Source organism: Corvus brachyrhynchos, unplaced genomic scaffold (assembly GCF_000691975.1).
Source record: "Corvus brachyrhynchos isolate BGI_N302 unplaced genomic scaffold, ASM69197v1 scaffold106, whole genome shotgun sequence".
Lineage (NCBI taxonomy): Eukaryota > Metazoa > Chordata > Aves > Passeriformes > Corvidae > Corvus > Corvus brachyrhynchos.
The window spans coordinates 4134414-4157546 of record NW_008238834.1 but is presented as its reverse complement, the minus strand read 5'-3'; the positions used below and the strand labels follow the sequence as shown (position 1 = coordinate 4157546).

Sequence of the window (23133 nt, the reverse complement as noted above, 5' to 3'; positions counted from 1 at the left end):
ATTCCTTTTCATGTTTTGGGCTGACAACCACATCCTCAGTTACACTTAATGAGATGTAGTCTTCAAATGTTCCCCAAAGGTTTGTGGTTTGTGACTGAAAAGCAGTCACAGTGTTTGACCCTAAGGATTGGTACATTGCTGTGTGGATTGTATCACCAAGATGACTGTAGCATGGAGGCTGATTCTTGTTTTCAGTTTATAAAACTCTGAGCTAATATAAACTAGTAGATTATATCTGGGAGAGATGATTCATGCATCTCTTCTCATTTATGTGTTTAGGGGCAAGTGTGCTGCAAGAATTTGTTTGTGCCTCATGTGAGGTACCTAGGTCTTTCAGTTTTGGGGTTGCTTTTTAACAAAAAGCTACCCAGTCCAGCTTGCAGTTCAACAGAGAAATTGGCAATTTTCCTTTCTGTCTTTGGGGAGGGCATTGAGTAGGGGATTCTCTCACAAGAGCCATCTAGAAGAAGAGAAATTTTGCTTTCTCCTAAGCCATCAAAGAAAGATTTTATCATGTAGCTATTGTATAGCAGAAGAGAAATGGGAAGTTTTAATAACCTCCTTTTTGGAGATCTGAAAAAGCTAACTAACTTGTAGTTCAGTTGGTTGTCTTGCTCTTCAGAACCCTTGCAAGGAGCTTAAGAAAGAAAACAGACCAAGTCCTTTCCATAAGGACACTTCTGTTTGTCCTACTCACTATAATAAGATGTTATACCTGATGCCATCAGTGTTCCTCCTATTTTAACAAGCAATGTTGGCATGACTAGGGCACTATTACAAGTATGGGCCTTTTGGCTAAAGACTTCTGTCCAAGAGTGACAGTGGAGAACATATTTTGGGGGAAGTGGAACAGACCTAGGGTCCCAAAGCCCTGAAATACTCAATCTTTTGCAGGTATTGCTGAGTATTAAGAATTAGGCTTAGAAACAGGTTAATATTCTGCATGGCTTCCAGTTGACTTGTGGTGTAGGTGAAATAAGTTATTTGACATGTAGGGAAAGTTAGTTCATATTCTTCTTGAAAACAAAGATGTACATGTATTTTCATCAGTGTGTTACACTGCCCTTTTACCAGTACAGAAAATGTGATTTCTGTGTGACATTGTTAATGGAGTACTGAGGGGGGAAATAGCAGTTTTCTTTTTATGTCCATGGGTCATGAAGGCTGGAAGTTGACTGAAATGATGAATTACTACTGTAGAGATGTTTAAATGTCCTGCTGTCTTGGATTTTTGAGGTGTCATCTCAGAGCACCATGAGAGATTCTTACTGTTTGGGTTGTGATCTGTGTAGTGTCTATTGTGATCACAGTTTAGTCCTGTAGTTAGTTACAAAGCCTGAGTTCCTCAAACCTTCAGAAATTTTGATGTGTAGTACTGAATTAGGTAACTAATCTTTGCAGGAATTTTGTATGGAAAAAAAATCCATAAATATCTGTAGGGAGTTACTTGAAAATTTTCATTAAATCATTGAACAAGCCAAGTTCGGAGTGACCTCAAAAGTTCATCTGGCCTAACCTTTTATAGGAGGGGGAGCCTCAAAGAGATGGTCTAGCACCCAGACCAGTCACAAATTACAAGTGCAACAAGTGCAAAGACAAGTGTGAAATCCTGTACTGGGATGACACAGCTAAAGAGCCCAGTACAGGCTGGGATCTGTGTGGTTGGGAGCTGCCTTGCTGACCTGGGAGACAGCAAGCTGAGCATGAGTCAGCAGAGCACGGCTGCAGCAACAAAGGCAAACTGGATCCTGGGCTGCACCCACTGGGGCATTAGTGACAGAGACAGAGATGTGATTATCCCTCTCCACTCAGTGCTGGTCAGGCCACACACGGAGGGCTGTGTCCAGTTCTGGTCCCTACATTTTAGATTCACTTACTGAGATTTTTTTATATAAACCCAAACCATAATATGTTATGAATGTCAAAGTGTAAAAAGAACAGCATTTCTGTAATGTGCGATATAATTGCCCTGTTCAAGGAAGGGTAGACAAAACCTTGTGTTTCCTTTAATCTCTAAGATCTTAAGTGCAAAATGATTTTGAAATCACTCCTTTCTAGCATTTTGTAGAGTGTTCTTCTGGCTTAAAAGTAATCCTGGCCAAATTAGATTTCAGAAGTCTGTTTCTGATTTATGGATAATAACCACTGTAGGAAAAAATAGGATGGATTTTAAAGGTCATGTAGTCCAAACATATCTGAAAGAAGTTTTCAAGTAATCTCCTGTCCCTCTCCTAAGTTATCTTCTGAATGTTTTTTTTCTCTGCACTGGGAATTGATGTTGTTTTGTGGACGTGAGTTAGGTTTGCAAGACTTCTATTACTGAAGTCTCTGTATAGCAAGCTGAAATGCTATATTTTTACAGAGGTAAGGAACTTAAAACCATTTTCTGTCTTACTTTTAAATAAACTTTTTAGTTTTGTTCTTGTTTTGTTTGAAAAAATGGAACATTGGCTGAGGGGAGAGCTATTTCTGCACTGCAGATACAGTGGAGGAATCTGTTTAGTGTGATCACTATGTACGTCCTTTAATGTCTTTAATGTGATTTTGGTTTTAACCTAATTTCTCACCGTTTGAAAACCCTGCTGGGCTCCTTGCCATGTTGCCAAATAATTGAAGCTCTGTTAAGCTGTTGAAAACTCTACCAACAGTAGCTGCACAACAAATGCATTAATGCATTTTAAACACTGGCTTTCTTTTTTCTTCTTTTTTTTTTTTTAAATTCTTATTGATTTGGTAGCGCTTTCTCTGAGCAAGTCTGCCCTAAAAGTGATTCAGAACTAGAAGTTAAGCCTGCTGAGAGCCTGCTCAGATCTGAATCTCACATGGAATGGACGTGGGGAGGATTCCCAGAATCAACCAAGGTAAATTTCTTTAATGTCTCTAGCTTTGTAACTGAGTTTTGGCATATTTAAGACTGCCCTAGGAGAGGATTGGAAATCTGCTGCTGTTGTTCAGAAAGATACGGCTGAAATGGGGAAGTAGCAGCCCCTTGTGGCAGGCAGAGGGAGTCAGCTTTGTTGAGTTCAAAACCTGCTCAGCAAAGTAATCCCAGAAAACCTAGCAGTGAAAGTCTGACGTTTTTTAAATTTTTAGTTAAAACCTGAAGGAAACAACTTTAGAAATTAATTTTCTTTACTGTAGAGTAAGTTTTAGTTCATTCCAGAGGAACTGTAGCCTAGATAAGAGTAAATTTGGTATCTAACAGAGGCCCTGAGACATCTGCACTTAAGCTTCGTCCTTGCTGTCGTTTGGTCAAGTCAGCACTTCCTCTATGCCAGTTTCTTTACTGGACTTGTAAATTAGCTCATGAAAATTCTTTTGCAGGGAACTTTGCTAATATGGTGGGACATGTTTTATGTTGCTAAAATACTTGTTTAAATTATTTACTGGTTTACTTGTGACCAGAACTTGTACCACAAGTACAAACTTAGTGTTTAGAACAGAATAAAACTAACAGGTGAAGTGAAAGGATTGACTAGACTTTTGCTTTCCAGATAAGTAAGAAAGAAAAACTGGAGCATTGCAGAACAGCTACCATTACTCCATCAGAGAAGACTCATTTTAGGGTCATCCTCAGCTCTGATGAAGTTGAAGACGATGATGATGTGAAAGATTCTGTCTGTACAGTACTGAAACCTGAGCCAAGAACTCATCCTCTGCTTAAGCAGATGGATGTTAAAGACTCTCTTGCTTCTGCAATCGTAGAACCACAAGTTCCATTGCCATTGGATGGTGATCATCATTCCAGAATATTGGTGGATCCTTTACCAGAAACAAAGCCAACAGCCAAAACTGACTCTCCTTCAAAAAAGAAAGGTATGGAATAAAGCTCTTGATTCTTGCCTTCAGTGTGATCTACCAAACTTGAGGTCATAGTGGAAAAAGTATAAATATGCCTTTTCAGTTTTCCCTATTTAAAATTTTATCTGACTAAAATTATAATGAAACTCTGGAACTTACAAATCATGCAAGTAAGTCTGAATCTTCCATGATTATGTTTGTATTTAACATGTCTGGGTAACTTCATTTTAGTAATCTTAATTTTTAAAATTAACAGGGGTGCACAAGCGAAGTCATCATCAAGGCCCTGATGATATTTACTTGGATGACCTAAAGGCTTTGGAACCAGAAGTTGCAGCACTCTACTTTCCCAAAAGGTAATTTTGAAGTAAAATGCTGTAAATCTGGGGTAATTCTGCAGTTGCATTACCAGAGTCATCACATTTATTATTTATGCACCAGTTCTGATAAAAAGAATCGCACTTCATGTTTCTAGGCTTTTGTGAAGTAATCAGTACTAATCTCATTGTGAAAATTCTAGTTTGACAAGAAACACATTGAAAGATCACATGGGAGGTGACTGCTGAGAGTTACCTGTTTGTGGAACCTCTGTGTTCTGCGGACACAGAGGGGAGTGCATTGAAACTGCACTTGTGTCAGTACTCTTGTTTAGCCGTATTGTGGACTTTGCAGTGGATCAAAGTAGTAACTCTAGCCTTAAATGACAGTGTGACTTTTTTTTATGTCATTTTTCTTTTCTGTTGTACTTTTTCCAACAGACAATGTTCTGAAAACACCAAAAGCAGTGCCTTATTTTTCGTTTTTCTTACTTTACAACTTTCTGGTAAAAATTGAGGAGCACAGTATTCTGCAGAAGCTGAATGTAGAGGATGTTTTCTTAATTTAAATCCAATTTAGGCAAGAAATGTAATTATTGCCCAGTTTAGTGTGATGTTAGGAGAACTGGAAACAGTCTGCCAATATTTTGAAGGGTTGGTGTGGGTGTGTGTCTGGGTTTTTTGTTTGGTTGGGTTTAAATTTATGTTATGAAATGCTGTAAAAATGCAAAAGCAAGATTTTTTTTTTTTTTTTGAGTAATCATGTAGTGTGTTCTGTAACCTAAAATCTGTACATTTTTTTTAAAGTAAAATACTTTTCACTTTCCTTTAGTGATTCTGATCCTGGCTTCAGGCAGTGGACAGAGTCAGATACCCTTTCTGGTTCCCAGTCACCCCAGTCAGTGGGAAGTGCTGCTGCTGATAGTGGTACAGAGTGCATGTCTGATTCTGCTATGGACTTGCCTGATGTTACACTTTCGCTTTGTGGAGGTCTCAATGAAAATGGAGAGATTTCTAAAGGTATATGAAAGACTAAAGCATAAAGGGGAATAGAGCTCAGGCAGCTAAACAAATGAAGTGGCTTGAATGCTCTGATTTCCTCCTCACAAAACTTTAGCTTGTTACTATGCTCACGTTGAGAAAAGGGGATAGAAAATCTTCATTTTTCTAAAATTCACAAGCATTTGCTAAGCAGAGATAGCAGAATTAAACCTCAGATAAATCAAGAACACTTGATGTCTTGAGAAGCTTTCTGTCTCCTTTTTCATACTATATATTGTTTATCTGACCAACTACATTGATTTCTGTCTGCAAGTCCTTGTTTAGTCCTATATAAATCTTAACAATTCATCTTCTTTCCAATTGCCTGATTTTTCTTCTTTTTCAGTTTTTTTCAAGTGATAAAAAAAACCCTCTGTGTTGGACTATTTTTTCTGCTCTTCTTCTTCTGTCCTAAATGACTGTTAACCTCTAGATTGTTATCAGCTGACTGTTCTCTTTTAATGCTTTAGCTTGTTTAATATTGAAGTCATATGTATTTTTGAGGGAGCTTTTAGGAGCATAAAATCTTCATGGACATGTACTGCAGTGTTTTCATATTACTTTTTTAAATGGTCATCCAGTCTCTTAATACATTTAGTGAAATTTAGGTGCTTATTAATAAAAACTCAGGACTGTTCTCGTGGTAACATGGTAGTAATACTGGATTTGATTAGAAAAAAAGGATGTCTTGATTGCAGAGTCTTACACTAAATCATGGATTTCTGCAAACATGTATAGAAACTAGTTATGAAAATGCTAGTTAGTGATAGTAGTTTTTCAAACCTGAAAAGCTGATATCACCCTTCCCCCTCTTCTTTTAGTGTAGAATGTAGGCCCCTTACCTGCCATCACAATTTTTGAAGAAAACTTGTCTAGACAAGCATGGCTTTCTTTTTCCAACCTTTGGACTGAATTAGTTTCTCCTTATCCTTCCTCTTCTAATTTCCTAATGCTCTTTACTGTGACTGTTGAAGTGGTACAAGGCTTTTTCTGTAGGGAGGAGGCAGTCACAGGATCCTTGACAGGTAGGCCACATTAGCCCATCTTCAGTGATGCTGCAAGATCAGCAGAGACTCTGAAATGACGAGAGGGTTTTCCTAGATATAGACTAATCAGACATCTTGGGATTTTTTATTATTATTTTCTAATTAAAATCTCTTTCTATTGCAGAAAAATTCATGGAACATATTATTACTTATCATGAATTTGCTGAAAACCCTGGACTCATAGACAATCCTAATTTGGTAATACGGATTTATAACAGGTAAATTCTCTGTGTCATGTAACTAGGTCATAGAAAATCCCATTTCAGATCTTGTCTCTGAAGTGAGCACATTTCTCAGCTTCTATTGCAATTTGTGTGTAAATCTGTTTGAACCAAAGATTTGCATTAAATTTAGCTTTAGCTTAAGTGAGATTTTTTTTTTCTGCAATTGCCACTGATGTTGAATTGTATATATTAAAATGACTTTGCTTGCAGAAAATGTTAATATTAGTGGTTTGGCAGCAAATACATATTTTCATCAACACAAGGGCAAGTTTTCATGCTGGTATTTATTGATCTGTAGTCAGATTTTGTAATATCTTACCAAAAACGTGTTTTAAAACAGGTATTATAACTGGGCATTGGCTGCTCCGATGATTCTGAGTTTGCAGGTGTTCCAGAAGAGTTTGCCTAAGGTAAATAGATAAATGCATACTTTCTTTGAAAATTTTGTATGCAGTAACACCTGATTATCTCTTTGTTTTTCTATACAAATTAAAAACACGTCTAATTTTTCAGGCCACTGTTGAGTCTTGGGTCAAAGAAAAGATGCCAAAGAAGTCTGGACGGTGGTGGTTCTGGCGCAAGAAAGAAAGCATGACTAAGCAGGTGGCTGAGACCTACTGTGATTTTTTTTTTTTTTCTGTTAGGTGTTAAAAGATGAAAAAAGGTGTTAAAAGGTTAGGTGTTAAAAGATGAAAAAATTATAATTTGTCAGCAGTACCTCAAAACAGCGCTCATATAGCTCAGTGTCACTGATGGCCAGCTGAGAGTTGCATAGCTGTAGCTGCATCTGTTCATTTAGATTCAGACTGCATCATTGTCTGGTGTTACTAGTTTCTTCAACAAAATTTACTGTATTCAGCTGTTGTACATTATTCTTTAAAGTCTTTCTTCTAAGCCATAAGCAGTTATCAAAGCTACTCTTCAATCACTGCAGTATGTTTTAGGAATATACACACAAATAAATATGTATGTGCTGTACTGCATAATAGTTAAGCTGAGACACCCCATTTTAGTCTAAATCAAGCTTTCTTAACCTTGAGTATGGGCCTTAAACTTGCCCACAAAAAAGCGATTTATAAGCTTAAATGATTGACAGCTCCTTTAATACTAAATTCATTGTGTTAATCTAGTAGTTCTCAATTTCTGGCACACAGTTTTGTTTCCTGAAATAATGAAAAGCTTTAATAGATAATTTCTTCATAAGCATCCTTTTGTTAAATAATTTTTAGAACTTATTATGTAGAATGGATGGTTCTGAGACTTAATATAGTTTATGTACTACTTTGGTAGCTGTTTTTCACTTGGATTGGTTTAAAATGCTTAAAATGTCAATATGTTCTTTATTATCGTGTTGCTTTAGATACCAGAGGCAAAAGAGGGGAAAACTGAGACGCAAAGAGCAAATGAACTGCCAGCAACTATAAAAGAGCAAGTTAATAGTAGGTGTGTTCCTGTCTGAAGACTTACTTGTGGACCGAATTGTATCTTCTTTTCCTTTTTTTTTCATTTCTTTTGGAATGAAGAATTCAGTATTAATGTACTGTGGGGAAAAAACATTTTCCTGTAAGCTGCTGAAGAGGAACCAGATGTGTATAGCAAACAATTCAGCAAAATAATGTGGCAGCAAACATTGTAGGAACTACAAATACACTACAATTATTTCCTAAATCCTATTGTGTTTGCTTCTTAAATCATAACATAACTGACAGAACAAATACGTACCTGGTAACCTTTATCAATAGGCCACTGCTCTGTAAATACAGTGATACTGTTTCTGATAGACTTTGTAATACTTTTTTTCTTTTGTGAAGGCCTAATATTGTATGAATAATTTGAACCACGTGGAATTTTTTGTAACATTAAATAATTGAAACAATAAAATAATATTAATCACAGTGCACATGTTGCCCAAGTTGTCGTAGACAGCTGTGAGTGCTTTGCACAAAACTCTCCCATTCTGGGATATTTATTATGCATATTCATATTCTCCTGTGATTTTGCAAAGATACTTGTGAACACTGGTGTCTTAAAGATTTAAAGAACTAAATATATTGTGATGTAATACTTAAGAGAAACTTAATGCTGCTTTTAATCTTCAAATCTCTAATGAACAGGAAAGTAAGTCTGTGAATAACCTTAAAAGGTGAGCAACTTCACTAACTTATCACCCACAGTTTAAATGACATAGTAACTGAGGCAGCTTTTTTAAAAACAAAGCACTGCTACCCATTCAGTGTCTCTTTTCATCTGCAGTTTACCTAATTCATCAGCACAGTATTAGTGACCACTTGACACGGTGTCTTTACTAAACCCATCGTGTGTGGAGCCAGCTAGGAATAGTCATGTTTAGAGCTCCACCAGTACTGGCATTACAAGTCTTACTTGCTTACTGGCTTGTACTGGCTTTTATCTGGGCATTCATTAGGCCATGGACTTCCTTAATCTGTGCTATCAGGTAGTAGCAAATCTTCAACGTAAGCAGAAATTACTCTGGCATAAGCATCTTACTCTATTGAAGGATTTTATGTAGCTTACGTTTATTCTGATTGATGTCATGTTAGGCCTCCAGAGGATGATTCTTCTAGTGATGAAGCATCCCAGGAGTTGAAGGAATCCCTGAAAATGGATTCTGCCCCAGCAGAGCATCCACCCCATGGGAATGTTACATCTTATAAGAAGTCACTTAGACTGTCTTCGGACCAAATAGTAAGTGACGTGCCTGTCTTGTGCATTGGATGCTTCATAACCCTTAAAAAAAAAATCTTCAAAAAGAAATTTAAAGTGTATTTCTGTGAAAAGAGTAGGCAGCTGCAGGGAATTTTTGATAATTTTTTCTTCTGCTGTGTCTTTTTAAGAATCTGTTAGATTAAAAACCAGTAATTTCTTACAAAGTTCTGTAATCAGTTATATTAACATGTTGCCAAAAAAGTGACGTTGTTCGCTTCTGCACTTTGGATATCCTGGGATATGCACATCTGTGTAACAACATACATTTTAAATTGGTGTGCACTGTGGTCTAACTTACAAGTTAGTTCTGCTGCTGTCTAAATGCATGATTTTCATCAGGAAGAATTTGATGAAAGCCTTCACTGAGTAGGAAATACTGTCATATCCTATGGTAAACTGGGAGTTTACCTCAGAATTACCTTCAGAATGCTGCAGTTCTACTGTAATAGCACGAATTAAAGTGGCAGAGTGTGAAATATCTGCTGCTGTAGTCAGTATAAGAACTGTGGACATGCACATGAACCAAGCCTGCAACAGACTTTGACAGCAAAACTGTGCCAGTGTTAAACATGGTTCAGTTTTTGATGAGTTAATCAAAATAGACAAGGAAGAGTATATGAGCCATTTTGTGCAGCTCATTTATGATCCTAAAATCATAAAATAAAAATTTTAGAGGGAGGGCAACTTATATTTTCAATTATTTTTATTTTTTCTGCAGGCAAAGTTGAAGCTCAGAGATGGCCCTAATGATGTTGTATTTAGTATTACAACCCAGTATCAAGGGACTTGCCGTTGTGCAGGAACAATATACCTCTGGAACTGGAATGATAAAATCATCATATCAGACATTGATGGAACAATAACCAAGTAAGTATCTTAGGGGATTTTCTTTCTTTTCTTTGTTGTTTGTTTTTTTTTTTCCTAATCTTACTTTACTGATCCTATCCTGCTTTTCAAAACAAGGTAAAGGAACTTTATTTAAGACAAATACTAAAGGAAGTTCATTAACAATCTTACTTTGATTTTCATTTGTACTTGCCTTTAAAGCAAACTAGAAAATATATTTTAAAAGAATAATGCCAAGATGATAATGTTTGCCACGTGATTGTTCCCTCATTAGAGTTCTCCAGGTTTAGCACCCATAGGTTAACTTGGAACTGACTTGTGTTGTATGACCTCACTAATTGCTCTGTCTGGACTAGTTATTAATTCTCTTTTTAAATAGTATGGACCTTCTACACAAATATTTCTGTAAATAATCTTTATAAATTGTATGTTTGTTAGTGTTTGTCTTTAACAAAACTCATATACCATGTGTCAGGTACCTTTGATTCTCCTTTTAGGTCTGATGCTTTGGGACATATCCTCCCTCAGTTTGGCAAGGACTGGACTCATCAGGGCATTGCAAAACTCTATCATTCCATAAATGAGTGAGTATACAATCTATGAAACAATTAGGATTTTCTGGAATATGGGAATTAATGTACAGGTAATTGGATAGTTGTTAAAAATTACGCCGTTTATTAAAATGTGTTGGTCGAAGTGCTGCAAGTGAGCTACTTCTCTCATACACAAATGTAACTAAATTCTTTCCACAGATACACACTTTTACAGGAATGCAAGCCATCACTTTTACTACTTCCCTTCTCAGACATTTTGTTCTGCATTTTAGCTTTTAGAAACTGTGTGTAATATTTTCATGAATACAAAAGAGAATAGAAATAATTTCTCAAACATGCACGCCTGTTTTCCACCAACTCAGGTTGGTCACAAAGCCTTTCAGAAACATGGTATGGCATAAATTTAAAACCTAAATAGTGTCCTTCCAGTGTATAAGTGTTTTCTGGTTTAATGGGTTTGCTCCCAAAGCCAGGTGAATGCTCCATAGGTTAGATTTTATGTTCTGGAACAATTTATTACTGGCATAAAGGGTAGGTTGGTGACCAGGGTCAAGTTTTCTGTCATTTTGTTGCATTTCTGACATAAGCCAATGTAGTACAGTAGAACAATGGAAAAGTAATGCAGCAAATCAGCAATTTCCCCTTCCTCTCTCTGGATTAGTCAAATGAATGTGTTCACCTTGTGATCTGCAAGGACCTGCAGACACAGCCCATGTGCCCTTCCCCTTGCAGCTACAGTGAGGTGTTTGCTTTCTTCAAAAGTGTCGTAAACTGCACCTTTATAAATGTACTGTTCCTCTAAGAGGTACATAGCCCTATGATATTTGTGTCCAATAACTTAGGGCAGAATAAACCTACATACTTCCTTACCTTTCAGATGTGGTCCTTTGTCTAGCAAACTTTTTTCAAAAACGCAGTGATTCCAGAAATAATACTTGCTTACTGAGGACAATCAACTGTTAGAAACTTCAGGATTAATTTAAAATAATCAACTTCTATCTTTTTTTTTTTTTTTAGTAGTCTTTCTTTCCACAAAAATATTTTGGGGTCTATATTGTTGGCCTTCATGTGGCCCCTCGTGATTCATGGGAGATAATACGAATGTTTATGTTTTGTTTGGGTGGCTTGGGGTGGGTTTCCTTGTTTATTCAGTGCATAATAGAAGAGCAGTTTTGGAATTGTTTGCCAAACTCAGTCAAGTCTTTGAAAATGCACATAAACACTCCAGCCTTTTGTGCACGCAGTAACTGTATACAAATCTGTGTGACAGATGAACATACAGAGTCTGCAAGAAGAATTTAGGGGCTTAATGAATGCTTGTTGTTATCCATCCTTCACTCTGCACTGCAAATTCTGCCAACAACCTGAAAGAGACAGGAGATCTGGCACCCGTTATTTTGTGATGCAGATAATTTAAATAATTGCTGCCATCCTACAGCTGAGCTGAAAGAAGCTGAATAAAACCAATGTGACACTTACTGAAACACAGTCTAGTCCGTCTAATGGTGTCATCTGAGTATTACTATCCCTATTCTGTTTGCACTTCCTGTTTCTCAGTTTTGGTTGTGTATTTAAACTGCTACATGCCTTGCAGATTCTTTTAAGAATAGAAAAGTCTGTCCTTGTGTGTGTGCAGAGCTCTGCAGCAATTCAGTACCTAAACTGGTGCCTCTGGACGTTGCTATAATCATGTACTTACCCTTGCAAAGAAACTTTGGCAGGAATATGAACTAAGTTGGTAATTTTTTTTTCTAGAAATGGCTACAAGTTCCTGTACTGTTCTGCCCGTGCCATTGGGATGGCAGATATCACCAGAGGATACCTGCACTGGGTAAATGACAAAGGAACAATTCTCCCCAGGGGCCCTCTCATGTTGTCCCCCAGCAGTTTGTTTTCTGCCTTTCATAGGTAAGCATGTGGGATTTCTTGTATCAGTTCACTCCTCATTTCAGAGAAAGAGTAAGTTAAAAATACTTGGCATTACAGCTATAATGAAACGTTCCGTTCTGGACTATGTTTGCTACTGAGACTTGATGTCCCTCTAGTGATCATTTAAAAACTCTGTTTCGTCTGAATTTCACTTGTATACTTCTGTTCCTGTGGGCACATTGGAAGTGGCTACAAAACACAACATATCAGTCCAAGAGGAACTTGTTTTCCCTTCATTCATCTAGTCCATGACTGATGACTATTAGGTTCTGTTTATATTAGTACACTTCTGTCTTTTCAAGTATACCTGCAAGGGTTGCAGTGCAGTGCTACTACACGGTAGAGAGAAAAGAAAACAAAGCGGGCAGTACAGACTCACGTGAAGTGATCTTGTGGACGTGGGAGTGCTTCATGTACAGCTACTTAAAAAACAGGATGGGAGTGTAGATATGGTTCAACTCAGTTGATCTTTTGGACCAGCCATAGTCTACCTGTTCTTGATGGGAGGAGCTAATGATGGAAAAGTGTTGGGGGTTTTTTGTTTGTTTGTGAAGGAGGTTTTGTTTGTTGGGGTTTTTTGTTTATTTGGTTTTTATTTTGTCATGGATAGCAATGACAGCAACTTCCATTAATGTCATGGACCTTACTTTTGTAAGACAGGAGTTGTAACAAGCTTATGTGTACTTGATTAGATCTTCTGATTCAGATAGTCAGCTACAAAAAAGCAGTTCACAACTGCATTCACAGCTAGGAATTCCTTCCCATTTCTACTTAGCCTATGCACAGTATTCACCTGTTTCTTTTTACTGTGGATGTTGGAAAAGAGGGAATGTTTGATTGTTTCTTGTATTGTTCTTGGAGAGCTACTTAGCACTGTCTATACAACTACCAGTGCTAGCAACAGGAAGCAATGAGAATATAAATATCAGATAAATGGGGTAAGGAGGATACCTTCTATCAAATCATGATTTAGAATTTGACTGTTGAAATTTTATTTTAGGGAAGTAATAGAAAAGAAGCCTGAAAAGTTCAAAATCGAATGTTTGAATGATATCAAGAATTTGTTTGCTCCCAGTAAACAGCCTTTCTATGCTGCTTTTGGAAACAGGCCCAATGTAAGTGCCCCTTTCTAACTGAAGGGTTAAAATGTATGTACTTGAGAAGCAAAACAAACAGGCTTTTCTTTTTGTGTTTATGAAAATTTGAATATGGAAGCAGGACACTGCTGCTTCTATGGGTTTGATCAGGAAAAACCACATGCAGATACCTTAAATAAAAGTTGCTACAACTGCTTATATGACAAAGGTTACAAAGATGCATTAGTATTCTCAGAGTTTTGTTAAATATGTGGCACCTTTGCAAATTCTTTTGAAGTATTTTAACTGCTTTATCACCTAAGGGTATTAATTCAGTGCTTCATGGTGTTGAATCCCTTTTACATATCGTTCCTGTATTTTCTCTGCAGCTCAGTACTTCTGTAATTGAGTGAGAGAAAGAGGGGTATTGTAAGAAGAATATTGTCACCAGGAGTGGTGTTGTGTGGTATAGACTTTGTGCACGTTTGTGGTCCCAGGCTTGGGAACAGGAATTAAGTGTTTGGAGGCAGGGGGAATATTTTGTTAAAGTGTGCATGTGTATGTTTTGGGGGTGGGGTTTTTTTTACTGTTGTTCAGGGACCTTTTTTTTAAGAAGCAGATTTACTGTAGCCTTTTTGGATCAGCTTTTGTCATTCTTTTGATAAATTGCTTGTTAGATCACATTCAATAAGGAAATGTTGAAGCATGTACTTGTGTTGGTGCTTTTTGCAGGACGTATATGCCTACATGCAAGTGGGAGTTCCAGACTGCAGAATATTTACTGTGAATCCAAAGGGTGAACTGATCCAAGAACAGACTAAGGGAAACAAATCTTCGTAAGCCCATTTTTGTTATTTCAGCCAAAGACAGTGTTTAGGAATGAGATTATGAAATAATTGCATTTATGACCATCATCCCCTGTTACATATGACATGTGCAAAGCCTTACTTGCCAGGGACTTCCAGCTTTGGGTACTTGACTGAAATTTTTCAAGATGAAAACTGGCAAAATAAAGTTGAAAATAGCTTCTGCAGTCATGGGGCTTTCTTTGACTAGAACTTTCTGGTCTAGATTTCTAAAGCTGCTTTTGGCTACAGCTGAACAGTAGCTAGACTGCTAAATAATGGTCTTTCTTCTTCTTTAATACAGGTATTACAGACTAAGTGAGCTTGTGGAATATGTGTTCCCATTGATTAATAAAGAACAGAGTTCTGCATTTCCATGCCCAGAATTCAGCTCTTTTTGCTACTGGAGAGAGCCTCTTCCTGAACTTAACATGGATGACCTGGCCTGAAAAGTACTTCTCACCAGAAGAAGGAATTTCATATTCAGCTACTCAGCCTCAGTTTAAATGTGAAGAACTTTCTTAATGAAGATGTTAATTTATATATTGGTACCGTAAGTCTTACTAAAGAAATCACTTTAATTTCATTGGTTTAAAACAAAGAAAATGCAAAGCTACTGTCTTACTTTTTGTGGGAGGGTGTGTGGATTTTTGTGTTTGTTTGTTTATTGCTTATTATTATATACCTGTTCTAAGGCACTTGAGATTGACCTGTCATTGATGGTCATGGTACCCAAGTGCTTCTGGGCAACTAAATGCTGAGGTAAAATATGACTTTGCATTTTCATCATTACAGACCTTACTGTAAAAATAGATTATTCTTTTTTAAGTTGTCCTAAGTATATTTTCTAAAATGAAGCCAAAAAGTGTATGGAAACTGCCAAATAGAATGTCAGACCTATTAATGAAAAACGTGGTTTAATGTTCAAATGGTCAATTAGGCCATTTTTGAAAGAAGCCAGAGCCTAAGACAACTGTGCTCTTTCTCAGCTAGAATACAGAAAATGTATAGCCCTTACTAGCCTGACAGATTCTGAAGACATAAAATTCCTCTTTAAATGTTAATATGCCTTTTGTTACATGTACAAGACTGAGCTTGTACAAATCACACTCAAACTAACTCTGCTTATTACGTCTTGGGGTTTTTTACACACAACGCTTAAACTATTTCATGAGCTTGTTAAAATGAAAGTTGTCTTCAGACACTTGTATGGCTTTTGTTGTTTTCAGGCTGTGCTGCATCATGTTAAATTTTCATCAAGAAAAATCATGGAACATTTCTGTAAGAGTTGGGGAACTGGCATTTTTATTTCCTTTTTCCGCACAGAGATAATGTGTATGTGTGTGTATGCTGTGTAGGCCAGTAAAATGTATGTACAGATTATATTCAGGGAATTGTAATACTAAAAAAACAATTATGTATTTAATTTTTTAATTGTCTACTGCAGGTCTTTCCAGAGTTCTGTATTGCAGGTTTTCAGTAGCTGGAACAAAATACAACTCAGTCGTGAGATTCCAGCTGTCAGAATGGTTAAATGCTGTAGAGCAGAATAAAACCTTTTTTTTTTTTTTTTTTTTTTTTTTTTAATGTTTTGGGTTATTCACAAACATCATGCTGGTCATTCCTCAGGTTCCAATCAGAGCCTGTGAACAAATTACGTTCCAATTCTGGTATTTATCAGCTATAAAAGCAGCTAATTGTTCTTTCTCCAAGAGTACTTGAAGGCAAAGGTGGCTGCTTTTTAAGTTGAATTAGTACATTTAACTTCTTTTGGACAAAACTATGGTGAGAATGTATCATTTCACCAGCCCAGAGGGCTTAAGGACTACAGTCATATTTAAACATCATTTAAACACCAGTCCTGGACTTTCTGGGTAAAGCCTTTCCTGTCACTCACTCCTTTAGTGAGTTCCTGGGGCCATGTGTTAAAGATCCTTCCAGGGGCAGCATCCAGAATTTGCATGGACTCTGGGGCAAGTTCTTCCCTGTACTCAGCTCCCGGTGGGAGCAGGGCAGAGCGAGTGCTCTCTGGCAGGCGTCTCTATGGCTGCCTGCTCCGTCCTGCACTGGGCTGCTCCTCTGGGAACAGCTGGGCCAGACCCTCCTGCTTCAGCTCATGTGTGCTGCACGCAGGCAGGGAGCTCACTCGGTTTTACTACCTGCAAAAGAGTACATTTAGAGGATTTTACGTCCCTCTAGGAGTATTTTTTTCTCCATTGTCAGGCTGAGAGTTTTAACCCACAGTTCTGATGTAACACCAGCTAACTCTGGACAATTGGTGTGCTGCTCGGGGAGGGGCATTTTTAAATCACTATATAAATGAAATTTTTTTTCCCCCCATTATAAAATTCTAGTGTATTCCTGTATTTATAAAACACTGGATAAAGAGTGGAAGCAAGCAAAATCAATCTGGAATCTCTTTCAGAGCAGGAGGAGGAGAGTGGGATAAAAAAAATACCTGTCACGGTGTGTCGTGCATGTCAGTGAACTGAAAGGCATCCTCATTTTTATACTGTGAGAAAAATACTTTCTGTGGTTCTTGGTTACTAATCTACTCAGTGTTTAAGTGGATTTCACAGGATTCAATTCAAAGGATATTTTATTGCTTTTTTCTTGTATTTTTTTTGTAATGTCAAAAGCTTGCAAACATCATTCCATGTATTTTTTTTGCTTTTCTTACTTTTTATTCAATAGGTTTCATTAGAAACAAAAATTTTCATGATCACCAAGTGCTTTGAATATCAATGTGATTTGAGCTTTTAAGTCACTTAAATACTTAAAAATTAATAAATAAGAATCCAACGTAATAAAGTATTTTAATTACAAGATTAAATTTTCTATCTAAAGATTCTATTTTGCAGAAAGGGAGTGAAGCAGCCTTTCCTAAAACATTCCTTTTGTGGATGTCAAAATTTTCTTTACTATGCTTAAGTCTACTCTTGGTAGCCCTGGTATTACACAGCTTTTCTAAAGATAAAAGCACTTCATGAAATTATGATGAGTTCCCAAGTGGAACAGATTGTTACCAAGGTTTGGCTGTGTCTTTTTTGGTTAATATTTTTTTTCCACTAGTCTTATTTTTTTTTCTTCAACTCCCTTCATCTTTTTAGACAGTCATAAAGATAAAATGTGGATTTCAAAGTGGAGACTTGAGTAAATAGGAAGCATGGAGAAATAGTATTGGGTGTACCTCCAAATACATGTACTTTCAGCTGGTATGAAAATGGGGGTTGTGTGAGTTGTGTAGAGAGCTCCTCATTCTGCTGACATGTCATTTTGCATTGTAGGAGTGTCCAAAAGGTTGCTTAATTTAAAAAAATTGATTTTTTTTTTTCTCTGTAACAGCTACAGTTTTATATTTTTTTTTTTTGATAAAATGTAAATGTTGTCGAGTCTTTCTGACATGAGTAGGGCGGGGAGCTTGGTTTTTCTAAATCTAGCTTGTATTTGAAGCGTCTCAGATTGTTTGTTAACCCTGTTTCGGGACAGAATATGGGGCCTGTCGTTGCGTACCTGTGTTCTTGGGGCTGCTGGGCACTTTACTGACTCTAGAGCAGACATCTCATTGCTGTCAAACTGGGCTTGTGCCACAATATCAGTGTGGAGTGGGGTAAATAAGAATTATGCATTAGCCTGTCCTTTTGTTACCTTAGTGGAGAGAAGTGGCCTGAAACTAATGTTTGAGAACAAGTTGTGCTGTACTGATGTAAAATTAGCGCAAGCTACATCATTCTTTCTGTGAAAGAGGAACTTCTAAGTGTGCCTGGCTGTGGGCACACGCACACCCCTGTTAAGACTGTGTTGTTGAAGATGCAGATCCTCTTAGCGTTGGAACCCCTCAAAGGCTGAGTCAATGACACCTGTCTGGGAGTAAATAAGGAACATTGCAATTCAAGACTTGTTAGTGACTTGGACATTACCCATTTCTATAATGATTCAAAGATCAGCAGTTTTAAGGGTACGCATTTCTGGATTTTTTTTTTTTTTTTTTTTTAAAATTTACTGTACCAAGCATGTTTGTACTTCAAAAGATTGGGCTTTCATTCCCAACAGTATACAAGTGCATGTGCAATCTTGGCTCATGTCTTATTACCCTTCTGTCATCAGTATATGCCTTCCAAAACCCTTTTTTTTCTTTTCAACTGGAAAAGTTTAACACTTGTGTCAACTCTGTTATGGAACTTCTGAAGCAAACTCTGAATCCGTTTATGGTAAATGCAGAAAAGATGAGCTTTCATGTTAATGTTTCATGCAAGTATTTTAGAAAATGCTGTCATATGAATGAGTTGTTTAAATGACTGTAATGCAAATTCCTAATGAAACATCACAGATAGATAGTGAATTTGAGATGCCTTTAAAGTGTCACTGTTGCCTGAAGAAATTTTAGTTTCCAGAGTTAAAATTTGCTAAATAGAATGGAATTATTTGGGACTTTTTTTACAGTGTTAATTCCTTCCAGATGAAAGTTAAAATGTTGTTTATTTTGAGGGTGGGAAAACTCTCTTCAGTCATTTGTTTCATTTTTATCTTGAAGATGTGGAATACTTGATTGTTAAGCAACCCAATCACTAATAAGGTAGTGTGTTTAAAATGTCAAATCTGTGATCATACCAATACAACAGTGGTTTTTGTTAAGACTGGACTGTCTTGGGTACAGCAACCCACACTTCAGTGCAATGTTTATTGGTGTTCGGAACAATGTTATCACAATAAAAACAGACTTAAAGTGAAAATTGTCTTTCCTTTGTGTTTGGTAATACCTTTATTGTAGTGCTGATCGAGTAAATGTGGGGCTATTAAAATTGCATTTATATTTAACATGGAATTCAAGTTGGTCTTCTAAGGACTACAGTACATTTGCATTCTTTCACACTTGATTTACTTTTTTTCAGAGTATTTATACAGCTGATAAAAAATTGCTGTCATCAAGATTAACCTGTGTGCCAGTACCAATACTGGGTTACAACTATAATGAAAAGCAAACATGCACTTGGTAATATAAAATATCAGGTAACAGAGGCACGACCTGGGAATGTAGAAGCTGCCTTGAAGAAAATGTTATAACTGCAGTTTGAGCTCTTGTAAATCTGCCCTAATTTGGAGATTTATCCTATTTCCATCAAAGTTAACTTTTCCCTTTCAACGGAAAGAGTATTTTCTTCCAAAGCAGTTGTTAAATAGTTTGAGGCTAATATTGTGAGGCTGTCTTGGAAAAGGGGCCTCAGGCTTTCAGTAGAAATTGATTTTCCTGGTCTCTTGGTGCTCGTGGTAAATGCAATCAACTAGCAACCTCTCTAGAGAACCTGAGTGTTCAGTCACATTGTGACACATCTGCATGAAAAGGTCAGTGATGCTGTGCCTTTTGGTCCTTCTGTGGTGGTATTGGTGTTTTATCAGCTCCTGTGTTCCTGCTGGGTTTCCCCCATGACTGTGCTCGCACACTGCGCTCACTCCTCACCCCACACTCTCCTCACTGCCCATTTTCACACGTTGCTCTCACTGCTTCTTTGGTGCTGCAGTGAGTGACTGTGCCAGTGCAAGCAAGAGAAGGGTGGTGTGTCCTGTGTATGCCAAATGTTTGGACCTGTTGTGAAAACATTTCTGAGCTGCCCTTGTTTCTCCTGTGTCCATCTTACCCTAATGCACTCCTACTAGGGTGGTCTTGTTTTTGGTGGATGGATTTTCTGTCTTGGAGCAACTGGCTTAGATGTGTGAAGAGCAGAACCACAGTTTCCAGGAACAGGCACTTCCCTCTGTGCAGGACACTGCCTGGAGTTATGTCATACAATTGGTGCACTGCGGGCCTGCAGGCCTGCACTGTTTTGGTGGGAAATACATGTATGCTCCCACTTGCTGCCAGCTGAGCTCTCGTACCAGTGGTGAGGTGAGCAGGGAGTCAGCTCAGAAGGGTTTTCTGAGCAGATGTCCCACATGCTGCACACATTCAGAGCTTTGCAGGTTTCACTGTTGGGCACAGCAAGGGTTTGTCAGGGTCCTCTGCCTGGCAGGGGTGGCCACTTCTGTGCAGTGTTTCCTAAGCAGTCCCTTGCTGCTTTTCCTCCTTTCCCTTAAATTAATCAAACCCATAATGGTGTTTCTGTCCCACTTGAGAGCTGGTGCACCTCCTGTTTTCTTTCTGGTCATGTCTTTCAGTCAACCTTTCTTTGCCTTCTCTTTTTAATTCATCTTCCTACCTTGCCGGTCTCTAATCTTAAATTCCCCACCTCTGATGATACTTCATGTGTCTGTGCTCTAGTAGTGACAAGCAACAGCCTGAACTGCTCATCCTAGAACTGGCTGAAGGGCAGGGCTCAAAGGGTTGTGGCGAAAGGGACTGCTTCTGGCTGCTGCTGCGTGACCAGTGGTGCTCCTCTGGGCTCAATTCTAGGGCCAGTTCTGTTCAATATATTTATCAATATATTTATCAATGTATTTATCATTCTGGCTGCAGGAGCCAAATGCACCATTTGCAAGTTTGCTGATTATGCCAAACTGGGAGGTGCTGCTCACTCCGGAGGGACAAGGCCTTGCAGAGAGATCTAGATGGATTGGAGCTTTGGGCACATCTGCTTGCAATGCTGTCGTGGTTTGGGAATGGTATTCCCCAATTTCATGTTCCCACTGAAATACCCCAGACCACTGAGCTTTCTCACCCCTCCTCCAGCTCCTTCCCTTCCCTTGTGGAGGGCTGGAAATGAGAGCTGGAGGCACACAGAGATAGAGATCACAGGTTGAGATAAGAACAATTTACTAGAAACAGCAATGAAATAAGAAACAGTAGCAACAGCAAAATGACCAGCAGAGTGTACAATTCACATCTGCTTGCTCACCTCTGCTGTAACACTTAACTCTGTCCCTACCAGAACCAGGACAAATGCAAAGGCCAGTGATTGGTAAAAATGAACAAACAAACAATAAAAACATCCAACCAACCAACAACCCTGAAAAATCCCCAAAGTGTTTCTGGAACCTCTTGTGTGTAAGGCAGCCAAGTGCACTCCCCACATGCCATTGGACACTTCCTTTTCCCTGGAACCCACCCTGGTTTCCCCATGCTCTTGAACTTCAAGCTGCTTTGATAGACCACAAAGAAGGGTGTCCCACCAGGGCCTTAGGAATGGCTGGCTGCCCAGTCTCTCAGTCACTGGGAAATATACCACATGCCAGCAGAATGGACAGAGGGGAATGCAGCCCCGGGGTGGTCTGTGCAGCTGCTCAGCACTCCCGGGCATGGACAGCCCGTGCTCCATCTGCTTGTGAAGCACACACAGCCTTGCTGCAGTGGCCGGCTGAGCCCTGCAGATGCCAGGTCCTGAGCCTGTGGGCTCTGCCCACTGCCATGCTGGGGGAGTGGAGGGGCCATCTCAGGATCCCCAAGCCTGTCAGTGTTTAAGAGGCATTTGGCCAATGCCCTTGACAACATGCTTTTGCTTTTGTCCGGCCCTGAACTGGTCAGGCACTACTTGTTGTAGGTCCCTTGCAACTGAAATGTTATCTTTGCCAGGAATCAGGGCAGTGACTGAGACAATAAGATGGACAAGAATTGTGTTGGCAGAATTTCTATGTACTGCAAAGCCTATGTAACAGTGCTTGACACTGAATAAACATTTAAAATATACATGCAAGCTTGACTGAGAAGCCAGAAATTGCAGTTCTAAAGGCAGTGGAGAAGAGAGCAAAAATTTTGGCTTACAGTGCTGCTGTATTCCCTGGAAAGCAAAAGAGCATTGAAGCATGACACAAGAGGTAGGCTTTATTTGGACATATCTGCAGTTGTTTTCTGTCATACAGTTCTCTTTATGTTGCTGGGTATTACTCTCTCTCCCCATTTGAGATTATTATATATATATATATATATGCATGAATATATGTATAGACATGCACACCAAAGCATAATTTGAAATGCACTGTTCCTTTTGCTGAAAAATTGTAGTAATGTTCCTTTTTTCACAATTGGGACAGGAAAATAAATGCCAAAACCTGCTTATGCAGTAACATGTTACAAGATGTTGTTTGAAGTCTCCCATATACCCAAAGAATTGGCAGAGCTGCTGTTCTGCATCTCAAGTCTGCTGGGTACATTGCAAAAAGGTTGTGTTGGCTGGAGCACAAGTCTGTCTTGTGATGGCAGGAGACTGCCCCCAGGTATTCCTGGTAGCTGAATGATTTGAACTCTGTGCCATTATCCAGAAGCAGCCAGCAACCTGCAGAGCAAGTCTCAGTGGAGTGCACATTCCTCCCATCTCCAAGCTGAGGCCATAAATGCATTTCTGGTTTTAGTGAAACAGACCCATAACCACTAGTGGGCTGTCATGCAAGGACTTACCTAATCAGCAATCACTTCCAAATGCATGCTGTATTGTCAGGAAACAGTTCAATCCTGATTTGAATATCCCAACTGCAGTTGGGGAGCCCTTTACCTTGCATTCCCAGTGCATTTTAAAGCTGCATGAGGTGGTGATGGGCATGTTGTTTCAAGTTGCTTTCTTATGCTTTCCACCTACAGCTTGCTTGACTGTTTGCAATTTTTCTTTGGGCCAGTTGGCTACACCAAACCAACTAGAGTCTCAGTGACACTGCACAAAGTTGCTGCAACTAACCTGGTGTACACTGAAAGGAAATGTGATAGAATACCACAGAAAATCCTCATTGCTTTGAGTGTTCTCAAAGTGGACAGTAGAAATGTTTTTGCTGTCTCAGAGGTCTTAATGGCAAAGTAATGAGGTA

General features: G+C 38.4%; 1 protein-coding gene across 2 annotated transcripts in view; it reads left to right on the top strand.

Annotated features, from left to right (window-relative positions):
- Window positions 1-19141, top strand: part of LPIN2 (lipin 2) — a 36069-nt gene extending 16928 nt beyond the window's left edge. Inside the window, exons 6-20 of one of the 2 annotated variants that reach the window (XM_008636822.2) lie at window positions 2738-2861; window positions 3495-3816; window positions 4058-4157; window positions 4951-5138; window positions 6330-6423; window positions 6770-6839; window positions 6943-7032; window positions 7790-7872; window positions 8991-9135; window positions 9875-10023; window positions 10500-10586; window positions 12312-12464; window positions 13486-13600; window positions 14294-14397; window positions 14711-19141. In XM_008636822.2, the coding sequence (XP_008635044.1) occupies window positions 2738-2861; window positions 3495-3816; window positions 4058-4157; window positions 4951-5138; window positions 6330-6423; window positions 6770-6839; window positions 6943-7032; window positions 7790-7872; window positions 8991-9135; window positions 9875-10023; window positions 10500-10586; window positions 12312-12464; window positions 13486-13600; window positions 14294-14397; window positions 14711-14855 (1969 nt within the window). In that variant the 3' untranslated portion in view covers window positions 14856-19141. The remainder of the gene's footprint in view (window positions 1-2737; window positions 2862-3494; window positions 3817-4057; window positions 4158-4950; window positions 5139-6329; window positions 6424-6769; window positions 6840-6942; window positions 7033-7789; window positions 7873-8990; window positions 9136-9874; window positions 10024-10499; window positions 10587-12311; window positions 12465-13485; window positions 13601-14293; window positions 14398-14710) is intronic. The other variant, XM_017738249.1, reaches the window with a different exon arrangement.
- The last annotated feature ends 3992 nt before the right edge of the window (window positions 19142-23133 follow it).